This window comes from Hylobates moloch, unplaced genomic scaffold (assembly GCF_009828535.3).
Source record: "Hylobates moloch isolate HMO894 unplaced genomic scaffold, HMol_V3 SCAFFOLD_5, whole genome shotgun sequence".
NCBI classification, from domain to species: domain Eukaryota; kingdom Metazoa; phylum Chordata; class Mammalia; order Primates; family Hylobatidae; genus Hylobates; species Hylobates moloch.
The window spans coordinates 139,492,755-139,510,002 of record NW_026652280.1 but is presented as its reverse complement, the minus strand read 5'-3'; the positions used below and the strand labels follow the sequence as shown (position 1 = coordinate 139,510,002).

Below are 17,248 nucleotides of genomic sequence, written 5' to 3'. Positions count from 1 at the left end.
TAACAGCTGAGCACTGTATTATTTAGATATTCCAATGAAAAATCAATTATGATACACTCAAATATAAATGAGTCACTTTTCCAAACACTAATAGTATCCAATATAATTTTAAAAAATCAACTTTATTCCTTTCATACAGCGGAAAAATACATCATATAGAAACTATTTTTAGCAAAATTTGGTCAGCGAATTCTCAGGGAAAATATTATCACCTAAACCATGTTTGTGATCTACTGGTGTTTTAAATTTGTTGTTCATTTCGAGTCTTCCCCATACTTTCTGATTAATGACACTTTCATACTCACTTTGAGTGATGGCATTCTGGCTTAGAAACAAAGGATGAATACTGAGGATTAGGGGAAAAAAAATCAGTGTTAAAATTTTAATAAACAAAGCTGGCAAATATAATTCTCCAATACTACATCTGAGATTAAACTACTATTCATCTTGGAGTGCTTTTTACTAAATTCTGAAAAAATACAAAGCAATGAGTTTATGCCTAAGGAAACTCACTAAGTTTAAAACTTATTTTACTATACCATTAAAGTGTTATTCCTTTTTGTATCTTTAGTTTCTGTCTTGAAACTGAGGAGAAAAGTTATAAAACAAGCAAGTAACATCTACCTTAATTTAAACTAGGCTCTACAGATGCTAAGAATACATTGGAGGAATCTTTCCATAAAGATGCAATGTTGAACTAAAAAGCTCAATGAAAATATACAAAAAAAAAAAAACCTAAAAATGAAAATGACATGAATGCATTCTAGATCAGACCATTCTAACTATGCAACCTGAGAGAAAAAAGGATTAGGTTTCTTTCAATACTGTGAGGACAAACAGGAGTTCTACATACATCTATAGAATTTACATATACACCTAAAACAAGGGGTAAGACTGTAATGATGAGACTCTCAATAGGAAAAAAAAATACATCCCCAGTCCCCACCCCTATGTATACTTTAGCTACAAGTATGAATGATCCAGGGTCATCATTTGGGAACAATGCATTCAGTTCTGCCAATACTTAGGAAATATCACATAATGAAAAAAAAGTAACTTGAGAAAATGAGAATGTGGCCACTATATTTTCTGAGATCCAAATATCCAAAGAATTGGTAAAAATGACTCAAAGCGGCCAGGCGCAGTGGCTCACACTTGTAATCCCAGAACTTTGGGAAGCCGAGGTGGGCGGGTCACCTGAGGTCAGGAGTTCCAGACCAGCCTGCCCAACACGGTGAAACCCCGTCTCCATAAAAATACAAAAATTAGCCAGGCACGATGGTGGGTGCCTGTAATCCCAGCTACTGGGCAGGCTGAGGTGGGAGAATCGCTTGAACCCAGGAGGTAGAGATTGCAGTGAGCTGAGATCATGCCACTACATTCCTCCAGCCTGGGCAACAGAGTGAGACTCCATCCCCCCAAAAAAAAGAAAAAAAAACACCAAAACCAAAATAGACTCAAAGCTTGAAAACCATAGTAAGTGTTTTTAAATGAAACCAACTAGCCCCTTGGTAATACTAAAAGTATTTTAGAAAATGGAAAACTGAAAACGAAGGTCCTAATAATATATGGAGGCAAGGATGCCTTTCAGAAGAAATCTTTTTTTTTAAAACTTTTTGTAGAGATGGGGTCTTGCTATGTTGCCCAGGTTGGTCTCAAACTCCTGGACAAAGTGATCTTCCTGGCTTGTTCTCCCAAAGTGTTAGGATTACAGGTGTGAGCCACCGTGCCCTGGCAGAAGAAATAATTTCTTTGCATCACTGCTATTATCCCTCCAATACTGAACAACCACTATTTGTCATAAAAAGAACAGTTATGATCAACTTTTTTTTTTGAGACGGAGTCTCGCTCCCGTCGCGCAAGCTAGAGTGCAGTGGTGCAATCTTGGCTCACTGTGACCTCCACCTCCCAGGTTCAAGCGATTCTCCTTCCTCAGCCTCCCAAGTAGCTGGGATTACAGGCGTGCACCACCACGCCCGGCTAATTTTTGTATTTTTGCCATGTTGACCAGGCTAGTCTTGAAATCCTGACCTCAGGTGATCCACCCGCCTTGGCCTCCCAAAGTGCTAGGATTACAGGCGTGCCCAGCCAGTTATGATCATCTTTAAGAAAGATTATAAATATCTGAAAACAATAAGAAACAAAACTACTAAAACAAATTAAATTATGGTATCTCCCTATAGATAGTAATAACCTAATATATTTGAACTTTAAAAAGATACAAAAATAAAGCTATAATAATCCAAGAGTTTCAATATTATACAAAATTTAAGAGCAGCAATATAAAACTAGAAAAAAAAGAAACGAGGCCATTCCACGCATTTAAAATTTTTGCTTTACTCTGTCAATATACTATTTTAGAATTCATTATGGCAGCCAAATAAAATTCATGGCCTTTTAAATTAAAACTTTTTTCTTCAAAAATAAAACTATTGGCTGGGCGCGGTGGCTCACGTCTGTAATCCCAGCATTTTGGGAGGCAGAGCTGGGTGGATCATGAGGTCAAGAGTTCAAGACAAGCCTGGCCAAGATGGCAAAACCCTGTTTCTACTAAAAATACAAAAATCCGCTGGGTGTGGTGGCACATGCCTGTAATCCCAGCCACTTGGGAGGCTGAGACAGGAGAATCACTTGAACCTAGGAGGTGAAGGTAGTAGTGAGCTGAGATCACGTCACTGCATTCCAGTCTGGGTGACAGAGCAAGACTCCATCTCAAAAACAAACAAACAAACAAAACAACAATAACAACAAAAAACTATTTACAGCTAAGGGGTATGCTTTATTAAAAGTTATTCTGTTGCTGCCCCTTCTCCCATCCATTATTGCCTTAATGGGCCATCTTGTAACTAGCTGGTCTCTCTCCTGTGTTAGGGTTACCAGTTTCTCAAATAAGAACACTGGGAAGCATCCCCACTTACCCCTTTTCTCTCCTATTCAGACTAATAAATCCAAATAAATAAATTTATTGCCTAAATTGATTTTAAATCTGTCCCTTTTTCATTTTCATAGCCAATGTGTTGGTTTAAGCCCTTGTATCTTGCCTCTGGCAAAAGGCAAATTATTTTTCTGGCATAAGTATTCCCCTCTGCCTTATCCACCATTGTTCACACCAACAAAAGTTATTAAAACACAAATCCGAAACCAGTTTACTCTTTATAATCCTTTAATTTGTCCCCTGCATATATAAAGTTCAATTTCTTATTAAGGTATATAAGGCCCTCTATTATTTGGCCCCGGCTTACCTAATCATCATCTTCCCTCATCATAACCCAGCTATCTGATTTATCTTAGACGGCCATACTCTCATGCCTCCGTGCCTTTCCACTAACTTTTCCGTTTGCGAGAGAAAAGGCCTTCTCTCAACCACTTTCCTACTTACTATAAGCATTAACTCCTACGTAAGCAAGTGGTGATATTTACCTGACCTGCCAAGTGGTTATGCCCTCCTTCTAAGAGCTTTCATTGCATACATATATGTTTTGTTTAAGAGCTTTCATTGCATATATGCATGTTTTGTTTATAGCACATATCTCATTGAATTCTTTTAAAAAAATCAATGCATGTGGACATAATAAAAAACAGTATAAAAGGGTTATAAAATAAGAAGTGAACATTTCCTCTGCCTTCTACCCTCCACTTAATAACTTTTTTTTTTTAATTTGGAGACAGAGCTCACTCTGTTATCCAAGCTGGAGTGAAGTGGTGTGACCATGGATCACTGCAGCCTCAACCTCCTAGGCTCAAGTGATCCTCCAGTAGCCTCAGCCTCCCAAATAGCTAGGACCACAGGTGTGTGTCATCACACCCAGCTTTTTTTTTTTTTTAATTTTTTTAAATTTTTTTGTAGAGATGGAGGTCTTAGTCTTGCCATTTTGCCCAGGTTGGTCTCAAACTCCTGGCCTCAAGTGATCCTCTCGCCTTCATCGTCCAAAGTGTTGGGATTACAGGCGTGAGCCATCATGCCTGGCCTACGCATTAATATTTAAACTGTGTTTAGTTGTGTTGGTCATTTCCATAAAGATTAATATGGTTGTATCTACAGCTCATGAGATACCAACTTTAAGAGCTCTAGTAGTTCCCCTTTCCTTCCAACTTTTATTTATTTTAATTCTTTTAGTGGTTACCTTCGTAACAGTAGATATTACGTTTTCATCCAACAAACAGAATATCCTATCAACAGTATTCTGGCAGTCCAGTTTCCATGCCTATTTTTTCTTTTCTTTTCTTTTTTTTTTTTTTAGATGGAGTTTCATTCTTGTTGCCCAGGCTGGAGTGCAATGGCAAGATCTTGGCTCACTGCAACCTCCACCTCCCGGGTTCAAGCGATTCTCCTGCTTCAGCCTCTCAAGTAGCTGAGATTACAGGCATGCACCACCACGCCTGGCTAATTTTGTATTTTCAGTAGAGATGGGGTTTCTCCATATTGGTCAGGCTGGTCTCGAATTCCCGACCTCAGGTGATCCGTCTACCTCAGCCTCCCAAAGCGGTGGGATTACAGGTGTGAGTCACTGCGCCTGGCTTCCATGCCTATTTTTTCTACTCCTTGAAGACAAGGAGTCTTATTTTTCTTTGATCTTATCCCAGGAAGACATATTTAGTGTATAAATGGAAAGTTTATTTTGATTCTGAGGTGGGTATGTCTAGGAAATGCAGTTGTAAGGCAGTCTGAATTACTTTAAGGGTTTATTTTCGTTTTGAGCATTACAGTCTGCAAATGTGGCAGAAAGTTATAATGTTTAGATAGAATCTGATCCTAATTTGTAATTATGTAAAAGAACTGACTGCATTTATATTTCATATTAAAAGCAGATATAAAAAATTTTAAATAATATTTTGGGTTCAATTAAATAACTTCATAAAATAAACTTTTAAACTTCTGTTATACAAATACATGAAACATTTATTGAGACTTAATTCACTCTATGATCGTAGGTAAGATCTCTATGCCTAAGACTCAACTACGAAATAAAGATAATAATGGAATTTACCGAGCTGTTGTGAGGTTCTGTAAATTAATTCATTTGAAGTGGCTGGAACGGCACCTTCAGATAACAACTTAATGAATGTTAGTGGTTATTATTAAGTAAACATTTATTATTTAGTTTTTTTTTTCTTGAGATGAAGTCTCACTCTGTTGCCCAGGCTGGAGTGCAATGGCGTGATCTCGGCTCAGTGCAACCTCCACCTCCCAGGTTCAAGCGATTCTCCTGCCTCAGCCTCTGGAGTAGCTGAGATTACCGGAGCCTGCCACCATGCCCAGCTAATTTTTTTTGTATTTTTAGTAGCGACGGGGTTTCACCAAGTTAGCCAGGATGGTCTTGATCTCCTGACCGCATGATCCACCCCCCTGCACTCGACCTCCCAAAGTGCTGGGATTACGGGCTTGAGCCACCGCCCCCGGCCTATGTTATTATTTAGTATTTCTGCTACTCAGGAGTCTTAGTGATTCTTACATTGAATGTGAACTGTTGCTAAACATTATTCATATGTTTAAAAAAAGCTTCTTTGTGAATAATGCTTTTATATTATAATTAGAATATGTTAAAGACATTTAGATTTTTGCTTTGAAGATATCAGTCCACGTAATGATGCTTACAGACACACGACAAAAGTGAAGCTATTTTAAGCAACTGTGAAATTTCTTTAGTGACTACAATTTCACGCACAGTTAGCTTAACCTCCATTTCATCCTTCTGTGTTTTACACATCGTAGCATTCTCTTTCTGACAGCCTGAAGCTTAAAAGTTGCCACTGTCTTGAATAATGCTGTTTAAGCTGACTTATGAGTAACTGCAACTGGCTACTCAACAGCCACGCAAATTGAAAACAACTAAATGTTTTGATGCTCTTTTATTGAATTAAGAAAAATTACATGATTTATATAAAATGTTATCTGGCTGGGCCTTAAATAAAGCCCAATTTGGGAACATATTCTTGAAACACATCAAGTGACAGGAGCCATTAAAGTCTGTGGTAAACTGAGAAATAAGGATTTGGTAATTTTAAATAAAAACTAGTAATGAAATTCTATTATTAATATTGTTAAGTACAAATGGCAAAGGGGGCTTTCAGAAAGCCAGCCCAGTGTTTTATATTGAACTCATTCAACTTTTTAAAGTAACTCTGTGAAGCAGGTCTTACTATTAACATTTTCAAAATAAAAGGTAAAATAGCACAGAGGTTTAAAAACCTGGGGCTCTAGAATCAAATAGACCTGAGATAAAACCAGGTTTTGGCATCTAATCGCCAGCTAATGGTAGGCAGATTATACCCTAGTTTCCTCTTCTATTAAATAGGGATAAAAGTATTTACATTATAGGGTTGTTGTGAGGATTAAATAATGTAGGTAAAACACTTATCGTATAACCAGTGTAAAATAAACACTAATGTAAGGCAATGTAATTACGACAAAATTGAAGATCCTGGAGTAATTTGCTAGCTCAATCACAAAGCCAGTAAGAAGTGAGATGAAAATTAAACTCTCCGCCAGGGTATGGTGGCTCACGCCTGTAATCCCAGCACTTTGGGAGGCCGAGGTGGGTGGATCATGAAGTCAGGAGATCGAGACCATCCTGGCCAACACGGTGAAACCCTGTCTCTACTAAAATACAAAAAATAAAAAAATAAAATAATAATAATAACAGCCGGGCGTGGTGGCATGCACCGGTAGTCCCAGCTACTCAGGAGGCTGAGGCAGGGGAATTGCTTGAACCCAGGAGGCGGAGGTTGCAGTGAGCCAAGATTGCACCACTGTACTCCAGCCTGGCAACAGAGCAAGACTCTGTCTCATAAATAAATAAATAAACAAACAAATAAATAGAAAATTAAACTCAACAATTCTTATAAAAAGAGAGAAAGAGATAAACTTCTAATGAGGTACACATGTTAATTAATATTACTTCTGTACTGTCTCTGGCCTGTTGGAGCGCATGCAAATATCAAGGCAGAGTGTAATACACATAAAAAAAGATAATGCTACTATATAAAGCAGGTGACTTAAATTAGTCCAGTTCCAACTAGGTAATGGAGTGGGAAGTGGAGGGCATCCAATTATATTCATAAATTTATGTTATACACTGCTTAGGTCCACTTATTCAATTCTAGTACAGTAAGATTAATATTGAAGATAAGTATTTTTATTATTTTCCTATTATCTGAAAAGTAGATCTTTAAGTGAAAACAAAAGGCTTTTATCAAATCCCTGATCTGTTGAATTATTTGTCAGAAAAAGTAATGGCATGATTTGGTGATCTGCAGCCTGTGCTTCTACTGGTATTTTGTGAAGGAGACCAAGATGTTCTAAAACTCAGATAAATCTCTTCTCAACCTGGAGGTTTTTTTTTTTTTAAATACTGCTTTTAAGCTTTTCTCTTCTCAATTTTTCTTAAGCCTTTGAAATCTGTTACTAGGTGATAGGTTACACCTATAAATAAGAGAAGAATATTAGTAGAAAAATTTGAAATAATTGTGATTCGTTTGATACCTTGCTTTGTTTTTTATAAAGTAATTATTTTTATATTACAAACATATAGCTCAATTTATTTTCTGCTATAATGTTACTTCTAATTTTAAAAATATCATGGTTTCCTCCTATCTGCCATCTGAATAGTAAAAACCAACCAATAAATAATATATTTTATTCTAAACTGACTTTAAAATATGCGTCTCCTTCAATTTTCTGACTAAGTTTGTCATAGAAAATTGAGCTCTACCTTGACAACTGGGTGTGCTGGCTTATGCTTGTAATCCCAGTGACTTGGGAGGCCCAGGGAGAGGACAGCTTGAGGCCAGTAGTTCAAGACTAATTTGGGCAACATGGTGAGACCTTGTCTCTATAAAAATAGAAAATTAGCTGGCGGTGATGATGCATGTCAATAATCCCAGCTACCTGGGAGGCTGAGGCGGGAGCATCACCTGAGCCCTGGAGTTGGAGGCTGCTGTGAGCTATGACTGCACCACTACATTCCAGCCTGGGTGACAGAGGGAGACCCTATCTCTAAAACAACAACAACAACAAACAAACAAACAAAACAAAATTAAGCTCCACTTTAACATTGGTCTTGAGACATTTTTTATTAGCACAACCTTTTTTCCTCCAAATGCAATCTTTCATACATTTTCAAGTGATCAAAACAGCACACATTTATAAAGTGGAAAATTTGTAGTATTTTCCTCTTTAAAATGTGTCAGCTGAAAGGACTTAAAAATTTGATCGTGTTTGACATAATTTATTTCTGTATTTTGTTTCATATAAGTAGTTATAAATAGTAAAAATTTTCATACTAATTCCGTAAGAAGATATTTCCTCTTGATTCAACTAATCCAGGAACTCGAAAGTGGAGTAACAGAAAATATTGCTCCAAATTTTATCACTGGCAAATCTGATAGTTTATATTTCATAGCTACTTTCTTTTACCTTACTTTGTCAATAGCAATTATTATCATGCTATTCTGAGTTCTCCAAATTTTCTATTCTTTCTGGCTTTTATCATCAGCAAACCAGATTACTACTACTACTATTACTGCTGCTGCTGTCATCACCACCTGCAGCAAGTATTTACCTACTACTTGTTATATGCTAGACACAATTTTAAGCAGTGTATGCATATTAACTTATTTAATCCTCATAATCACCCTATGAGACAGGAACTATAATTATCCCCAATTTATAGTTATAAAAACAGACACACAGTAATCAGGTAATTTGTCCAAGAACACTCGCTGAGTAGCAGAGAATATCTGAAGCTAGGCAGTCTGGTTCTATAGTCTATCTTAACCACTAGTCTAAGCTTCTTTGTATTTTAATCAAAACTGAACAATAAATTAGGCTGAAATAATTTGTTTATTTTTTTATTTCTTTATTTTATTTTATTTTTTTGAGACAGACGGAGTCTCGCTCTGTCGCCCAGGCTGGAGTGCAGTGGCGCAATCTCGGCTCACTGCAAGCTCTGCCTCCCGGATTCACGCCATTCTCCTGCCTCAGCCTCTCCAAGTAGCTGGGACTACAGGCGCCCGCCACCACGCCTGGCTAATTTTTTTTTTGTATTTTTAGTAGAGATGGGGTTTCACCGTGGTCTCGATCTCCTGACCTCGTGATCTGCCTGCCTCGGCCTCCCAAAGTGCTGGGATTACAAGCGTGAGCCACCGCGCCCGGCCAGTAATTTGTTTATTATTTCACACAGATAAGTAATTCAGCTAAGTGAATTCTTATCTCCAGAGGTGCCCTGGTTTGGTACCAGCTTGACCTTCAGAATAGTAGTTCAGAAATAAGGCAAGTGTAAATGCAAAAGACTAAAAATGCTAAAGACTAAAAATGCTAAAACCAATTAAATCTAAATATTTTGAAGGAGGAAGAAAGAAACTACAAGGACCTTGGGAAACCAAGATCTAAAAAAGAAAAGGTACTAACTAAAGAAACAGGGGGATATAGGCCAGTCGCGATGGCTCACGCCTGTAATCCCAGCACTTTGGGAGGCCGAGGGGAGTGGAACACCTGAGGTCAGGAGTTTGAGACCAGCCTGTCCAACATGGTGAAAGCCCGTCTCTACTAAAAATACAAAAACTAGCAGGGTGTGGTGGCAGGCGCCTGGAATCCCAGCTGCTTGGGCGGCTGAGGCAGGAGAATTGCTTGAACCTGCAGGAGAATTGCTTGAACCTGGGAGGTTGCAGTGAGCTGAGATCCTGCCACTGCACTCCAGCCTGGGCAACAAGAGCAAAACTTTGTCTCAAAACAAAGAGGGGGAGGAGGGAGAGGGGCGGATACAGTTAGGGAAAAAAAAGTTCTAAAATAACATCTGAAAGCAGCTGAAATCATTATGAAGAACCTTGAGTAAGGAAATAATGAAAAAAAGCATCTAGCAGCCATAAGCAAGTTCAAGTTCACAGAATTTGCAAGATTATAAAAAGATGAGAAAAATAACCCACTTATTTAACCCACTAAAATACTACACTTAATCTTATACATCTTAGAAAATAGTGAATAGTTCAAAAATTCTAACAGACAAAATATTTATATGTATCCCAAGAAAATCCCAGGAAACAATTTTAATCTGATGGTCATGTACACTTTGAAAAAATACCTATTAAGGTGAGTGGTCAAATTGGAATTACTAAAAAGTTGTGCTAAATAATTAACATTATGTCTTTTTAGATAGATTTGGGATGCTTATGGCATCTTTCTAAGTAAAATGTAGAAATGGGAGATCTATATTTGTAGTTAGATAATTATAACCAAAGAGTGTTACCAATGGCTAAATGCCAACATGGAGACAAGTTTCCTTATTCTTTCAGTTTTTAAAAATATATTTCAGGATATAAGTGAAACATATGAAAAAGATATTTATCAAATAGCTATAAAGTTAAGTATATTTTCAACATAGCTTTTAAAAAAATCACCTTTTCCGACTTGTTCTTAGTAAAAACAGCCTTATTCAAGGGCAAGAACTTATGAAATACTGTGTGCTAAAGGCTGGAGATTCATAAACATTTAAAAAAATCAAAGAGCAGGCCAGGCGCGGTGGTTCATGCCTGTAATTCTAGCACTTTGGAAGGCCGAGTTGGGTGGATCACCTGAGGTCAAGAGTTTGAGACCAGCCTGGCCAACATGATGAAACCCCGTCTCTACTAAAAATACAAAAAATTAGCTGTGCGTGGTGGTGGGTGGGAGGCTGAGGCAGGAGAATCTCTTGAACCCAGACGGTGGAGGTTGCAGTGAGCCGAGATGGCACCACTGCACTCCAGCCTGGGCAACAAGAGTGAAACTCCGTCTTGGGGGAGGGTGGAAAAAAATCAAAGAGCATTATTTTTTGGGAGAGAAAGAAAAGCAAAACAATAGATATAGTATAAATCAAAGTATCCCGAAGTGCTTTGGGAATAGAAAAGTGTAGCTAACATAACCTGGGAGTGATACTGGTGGTGTGCAAGGTTGGGGAGAAGTCTAAGAAGATGGGAAGCTGAGCTAAATCTTCTAAATCATCTAAAGTAGAAGTGGTTTACTCTAGTAATTGAGAAATAAAGATACAAAATATCTAGGGGACTGCTTACCTAGTACCTAGCTCTGCTCTTTACCTGAGAACTGCTTCATCTGTCTGCTTTCCAATACACCATTCTACACAGCTACTATGCAGCTAACAGGTTCTTGCGTTATTCCACAACCCTAGCTAATAAGTGGTTAGTGATCCAACTAGGACAAACAACAATGCTTGTCAAAAAAATTTTTTGAAAGCCAGTCAGTAGTGAGAAAGAATATGCAAAAGCAAAAAAGAGGCTGCAAGAGCCTGTCAGTCTCTCTCTCCGATTTTTAGCTGCTCCTTCCTCCCAGGTTGCTGCTCAACTGTGGAGTCTATGAGTCAAGAGATTAACTACTTCCCTTAAACCAGCTAAAACAGGTGGACAAGGAAGTTCATATACAAGATCAATGGGAAGAGTTATACTCAACTGGACTGGGTATCTTTAGCCTTCTATCTTAAGATTCAACATATAAAGCTGAAGTCACTTATATTCCTTAGTAAATACTAACTGTATAAAAACAGTACTAAAATTTAAGTACGTTTTGTTTCATTAGTTCACATTTTCTTCAAGCTACAAATTAGTTATGATTTTTACAATAAGTCAACATCCTTACCAATAATGTCTGTAAATTATACCTGGGTTATGAGCAAAGCTATTTAAAACAGTAGTAAAATAACTGATCAAAAATCTCATTCTAGCTTGTATTTGAGATGCTGAGTAGGTCTTTTATGATCAAAACTGGAAGGGAGGGAGACCAAATAAAAATAGTGGAATATCAATCAGCAGAATGACAAGGGGTTTCAAAGACATTTTCTGCTTTTTTGGGAATAATTTCTAACAAAAATTTTATGCTTCTGGCTACCAAAGGCTAAATTCAGTTTGTTCAAAAAGTGACCATTACTAAAAATGAGTCTCATCCTTCGATAGACCTACATAAAGCATCCAACTAATTAAGAACCAAAAATGAATGTCCTAGTAACTTTTTTTATTATATACAAATAGCTAAAGCACTCTATATAAACTCTGACTTTCTCTTCTTCTTTTTTTTTTAGACAGAATCTTGCTCTGCCGCCCAGGTTGGAGTGCAGTGGTGCGATCTCGGCTCACAGCAACCTCTGCTTCACAGGTTCAAGCGATTCTCCTGCCTCAGCCTCCTGAGTAGCTGGGACTACAGGTGTGTGCCACCACACCCAGCTAATTTTTTGTATTTTTAGTAGAGATACGGTTTCACCGTATTAGCCAGGATGGTCTCGATCTCCTGACCTTGTGATCTGCCCGCCTCAGCCTCCCAAAGTGCTGGGATTATAGGGGTGAGCCACCACACCCGAGTTGACTTTTTAAAGAATTTATACTCACAATGATTCCACACACACAGAGCCATGTTTAAATATATGTATCTTTTTTGAGACAGGGTCCCTCTCTGCTGCTCAGGCTGGAGTGCAGTGGCATGACCTCAGCTCACTGCAACCTCTGCCTCCCAGGCTCAAGCTATCCTTCCACCTCAGCCTCCTGAGTAGCTGGTACTATAGGCGTAAACCACCACACTTAGCTAATTTTTTTATTTTTTATAGAGATGGGCTTTCACCACATTACCCAGACTTAAGTATTTTTAATGTAAGGCACTAGTCTACATATTAGACTTTTACTTTTATTGACAACTAAATTAAACTGTGATTTTAAATTAAGCCTTAAGCCAGAGTTGAGTGACACAGAAAAGTATATTATATATATTGTGTTATCCATGATCATGTACCAAAATCCAGAGAACAATACTGCACAGATTAAATCGAGCACTATTTCTATACTTGCATGTGGTTTGCATCTAAATGGGAGGATTGCCCAACATGCCATACTTTTATATTTCTGGTAATATTTTTTAAGTGTTTTTTGCTATGTTTTGGTTTCACTAGTCTTACTAAAAAAAAAAAAAAAAAAAAAATTCAGCAGTTTTGTGCAGAGTGCTAGTCAATGCTAATAAAAAGTACATCTTAGAGATTAGGGGCTAGGAGCAAAGTTAAAAACACTGGATTCAGTGTAAAAGATGCATTAAGACAGGCTTACTTGTACTTAGATACGATAATCACTCCAGCTTGTAATTTGCTGGGCATATGTTAATTAGCAGATCTACTTTTATTGCTGAGCTGCAACTGCTGAAATGTGTCAAGATACAACATATAGATCCATTAATAATGAAAACTGAATAGGAATATAATTAATTTTAAAAGTGTGTGGTGCAAGTTTGGTTCTACTAAAATTATACCAAAAAACTGGGGTATTATGAAGAACTACTAAGAAAAGGCAGTAAGTAAAAATAGCTTTTACATGCATTTGGTTTACAGTTTCAGCAGATCTGCTGCCAAATAGCAGACCTCTCAATTTACCCTAATCACAAGGGGGTGGGTGTGGTAAACACTGTTTACTATAAAACGCCCCTTGTTCTTCAGTCCTTCTGAGTTTGGTATCTCAGTGAAAAAGAATGTTGGTTGAGTAGTAGTACAGCCCATAGAACAGCTTAAAGATAAGGAGAGGATGGCTCATACAGATTTATTCAGCAATTTGTCCCATGTGAATACCTCAGCAAAAAGAACAGAGGGGCGGCAAAAGGTCTTCTAAACTAGTTAAGTTGTATGTCTTAAATCTATTTAAAATCAAGTTTTAAAAACTTGTTTAGATTTTATTTATATGCAAGAAAAAGACTAACTTACATGTAAAGAAATCTTCTAAACATTAAAATGTTTTACTGGTATACGCGAACCAGTAAAGTGAAAAACATGTAAGGCTTTGCAAGCCATTTTTGAGATACTTGGAATTTCAGGTTCACATACGGAGAAATCAAGGGTTAAATTTTGGCTGAATACTAACATTTCAAAGCTTGCCTGCTTGTTTTTCTTTTAGAACTCCGAAAATGTACTTACTGTTAAAAACAAACCTTTACTACCAATAATAATAACACATCATTATGTCTGAAAGCTTTACAAACCATAATACTTCAAACAGAATTCAGCATGTACAAGTCAAAGACAGTACTGGAAGGAAACAACAGAAATATGCTAACATTTTTTTCTCACCACAAACACAGGTATCTTACCAATTTAGTTTTAACTGGATAACACAAATGATCTTTCCAGTCTACTTTATAATTTAAATAGATCTAACAGTTTTGACGAAAATATTTAAAAGATGAGCAAGTTCACTATTAATTTGTTTGAACAGCAGGTTTTAAAACATAGTAGGTTTACTTGGAGAGATTGAACTACCTATCCTTGGCTCTGTTTTCAGATGTTAATGGTGAGGTTAGGTGTCTCAAATTACTGGCAATAGGTGTGTAAACTAACAGTCCATATTCTTTTTAACCAGATTTAATGTTATAATTTATTGTAGACAATTAAGTGCCAGGTATTATGTGCTTTACTTTCATTTCAAGTTTCATCTAACACTGGGTTCTTACTATAAATGAACAAAAGCACCTATTATTTTTTGGCTTCATTTGGCCAGAAGTTAGGAAGACTGGAGAACTATAGGATCAAAGCATGTTATAGGGATTCTACTTCCCCTTTGCTTGAAAATCATGGTGGAATGGGATCCTGGTATGCAACCATACTTTTCCTTCATATTTGCTTTGATTGAACTAATAGGCCAGACAAGAAATCAGTTGAGTTTTACTAAAACATGTAAAAGCTAGAGGCTTCTTTACACTTAAATTGATTAAGCAACTTACATTTTACCTTATCTCAACTAAACTATCCAATGGAAGGAATATACTAGAAAACAGTACCTTTTTGGTTTCAAATTGTGCTTCCTCCTGACAGCATCCTCTGCAATCAGGATCCAGCTGAAGCAGGCTGAACTGTCCGAGAAGATCACAAGAGCTGCAGAGCAAGTTGCTAGAAAAGCCTAACTCTCTGCATGCCTCTGATGAGAATTCTGCCCCAAAAGCAGACACCTGAAAATAAAAAATGGGAAATAAAACACAATTCCATATTTATATTACAAAGCTTTCCAAAAAGAGAACATGGGGTTGTCAAAAACTAACACATTGAAGACAAGTCACTGAAATGTTTCATTTGGAGATAAATTCTTTTAAATTTTAATTTTATTTTTTTTTGAGACGGAGTCTCGCTGTCACCAGGCTGGAGGGCAGTGGTGCAATCTTGGCTCACTGCAACCTCCGCCTCCTGGGTTCAAGCGATTCTCCTGCCTCAGCCACCCTAGGAGCTGGGATTACAGGTGCACACCACCATGCCCAACTAATTTTTGTATTTTTAATAGAGATGGGGTTTCACCATGTTGGCCAGGATGGTCTCGATCTCTTGACCTTGTGATCCGCCCACCTTGGCCTCCCAAAGTGTTGGGATTACAGGCATGAGCCACCTCGCCCAGCAATAAATTCTTTTCTAAACTCTGTAACCTTACATAATAGTCTGGTTTCTCCCACCTCCCCACAAGCTTTTTTTCTTAAACATCTATCATCTTTCGGCTTAGCTAAAATATGGATTAACAAGAAATGATATGTCATTGTTCATGATGTTTATTACATAAATATTTTCTTAAAGATTTATTGTTTTAAAAAGGAATTTTCTTATAAGAAAAAATAATTTTTGTTTCATTTTAAGAACTCAACATCTGTTCATATGGGTCTATGGAGTAAGATTAACTGTAGGGTTTATCTACAGTCGCATCCAGCAGAAGAAGGATGGGAAAGGGGATGGTGCAGGCAAGGGCACACCACAATTCAAACTTTTGGTTTTAGGTAATAGTGCCACCACTTACATGATGTGTGACCCTGGGCAAACTATCCTCCCCAAGCTTTAATTTCCTCACTCATAAAGTAAGGGGCAATACTTCCTACATAAAACAGATTGCTATGGTTACTTTACATAAATCATTACATTTAATCAAAGATGATTTAATCAATCAGAATGGCTGACAAAAGTAGGCTTTCAACAATATTCTCTTCCCTCATCCATTCTTTTTTGCCTATCAGTGAATGTGGTATACCTCCACTTGTCTAAGGCCAATCCCTCTACTTGCTCTTTGGATTCTATCTTAACAGATACTTCATTTCATCAGTACTTCAACCTTTAGGTATATTTAAGCCCTATGGTCCTAACTGCTCTTCCCACGTTCTGTCATTTCTGAATTGTTACTATAGCTTGGTTTCTATTATCTTTATTTTTTCCTAACTCCCCAAACTCATTAATATAGCCTGGTTTCTGCTCCTACTACTCCACAAAATTTGCCCAAAATTACCAAATGCAAAGGCATTCAAAACTGTTCTGCTTCAACTACCCCGTCCAAGGGCCTGTCCTCCTTTTCTTTTCTCTTCTATGCATCTCTTAAATGCTATTGTTTCCCACAGTTCTGTTTTTGGCTCTCTCTTAGCTTTACATGCCTTCCATTTATTACTGCATATTTATCCATGGCTTCAGATATGCATTTATTGAAAACTCTCAAGTATTTTTCTTGAATGTCAGGCTTCCAAAGCCAACAGTCCACTCAACATCACATTTAGGTGTTGAATATGCATTGCAAGTTCAAAATCTGCAACAGTGAAACTTACATTTTTCTTAAATCTATTCTTCCTAAGGTATTCAGTATCTTAGTAAAATGGCACCATTTCTCTGACAAGCTAGTTGCCCAGATCAGTCATCCTACTGACCTACACTCCATATTCTTCACCATTCTCACAACCAATTAATATATTTTCATAATTCTCTTAAAAAGCTAAGTCTTTTCCTGCCTCAGTGGCTTAAATGCTCACTGCCAAGGCTACTTCTCATTACTTCCTCAATTCCTCCTGCTATAAGGAATTCCTATAGTACCTTGAAGTATAAAAGCCCTACACAAACACACTTTTGCTCACAGTCTCCCCTATATTTAAGGTTCTATTTCCACTTCTTCACCTTGTAACAGCCTACTTATTTTCAAGAATCTAATGAGTATTAGTCTTTTAGGAAGCTTTCACTGACCAAAAAAATCGATCTCAATCATTAGCCATAGTACTTTTCTTCTTCAAGAAAGTTGGGCACAGCTGTAAAACAGTACCATTTGTGACACTGTACTATGTAAATCTGACTCCTCAACAATACTACGAACTCTTCTGAGGGCAAGCATTAAGTTGTTTCTCTGTCTTTCCCTCACTTGTGACAGTTTTCATATATCTGTTGGATAAATAAATTGGACAAAGCCATAGCTTCAGGTAGGGGAAATTTCAGATTGACTGCAACTGACTGATCTT

At 37.3% G+C, this 17,248-nt stretch overlaps 1 protein-coding gene across 4 annotated transcripts in view; it reads right to left on the bottom strand.

Moving 5' to 3' along the window:
- SELENOF (selenoprotein F) overlaps nt 1–17,248 on the bottom strand; it is a 46,646-nt gene that overhangs the window by 24,564 nt on the left and 4,834 nt on the right. For 2 of the 4 annotated variants that reach the window (XM_058439617.1, XM_032155454.2), the window contains exons 2-3: nt 14,786–14,953; nt 306–346 (exon numbers count right to left, since the gene is read on the bottom strand). In XM_058439617.1, coding sequence (XP_058295600.1) covers nt 306–346; nt 14,786–14,953 — 209 coding nt within the window. The remainder of the gene's footprint in view (nt 1–305; nt 347–14,785; nt 14,954–17,248) is intronic. The other 2 variants (XM_032155453.2, XM_032155455.2) reach the window with 1 other exon arrangement.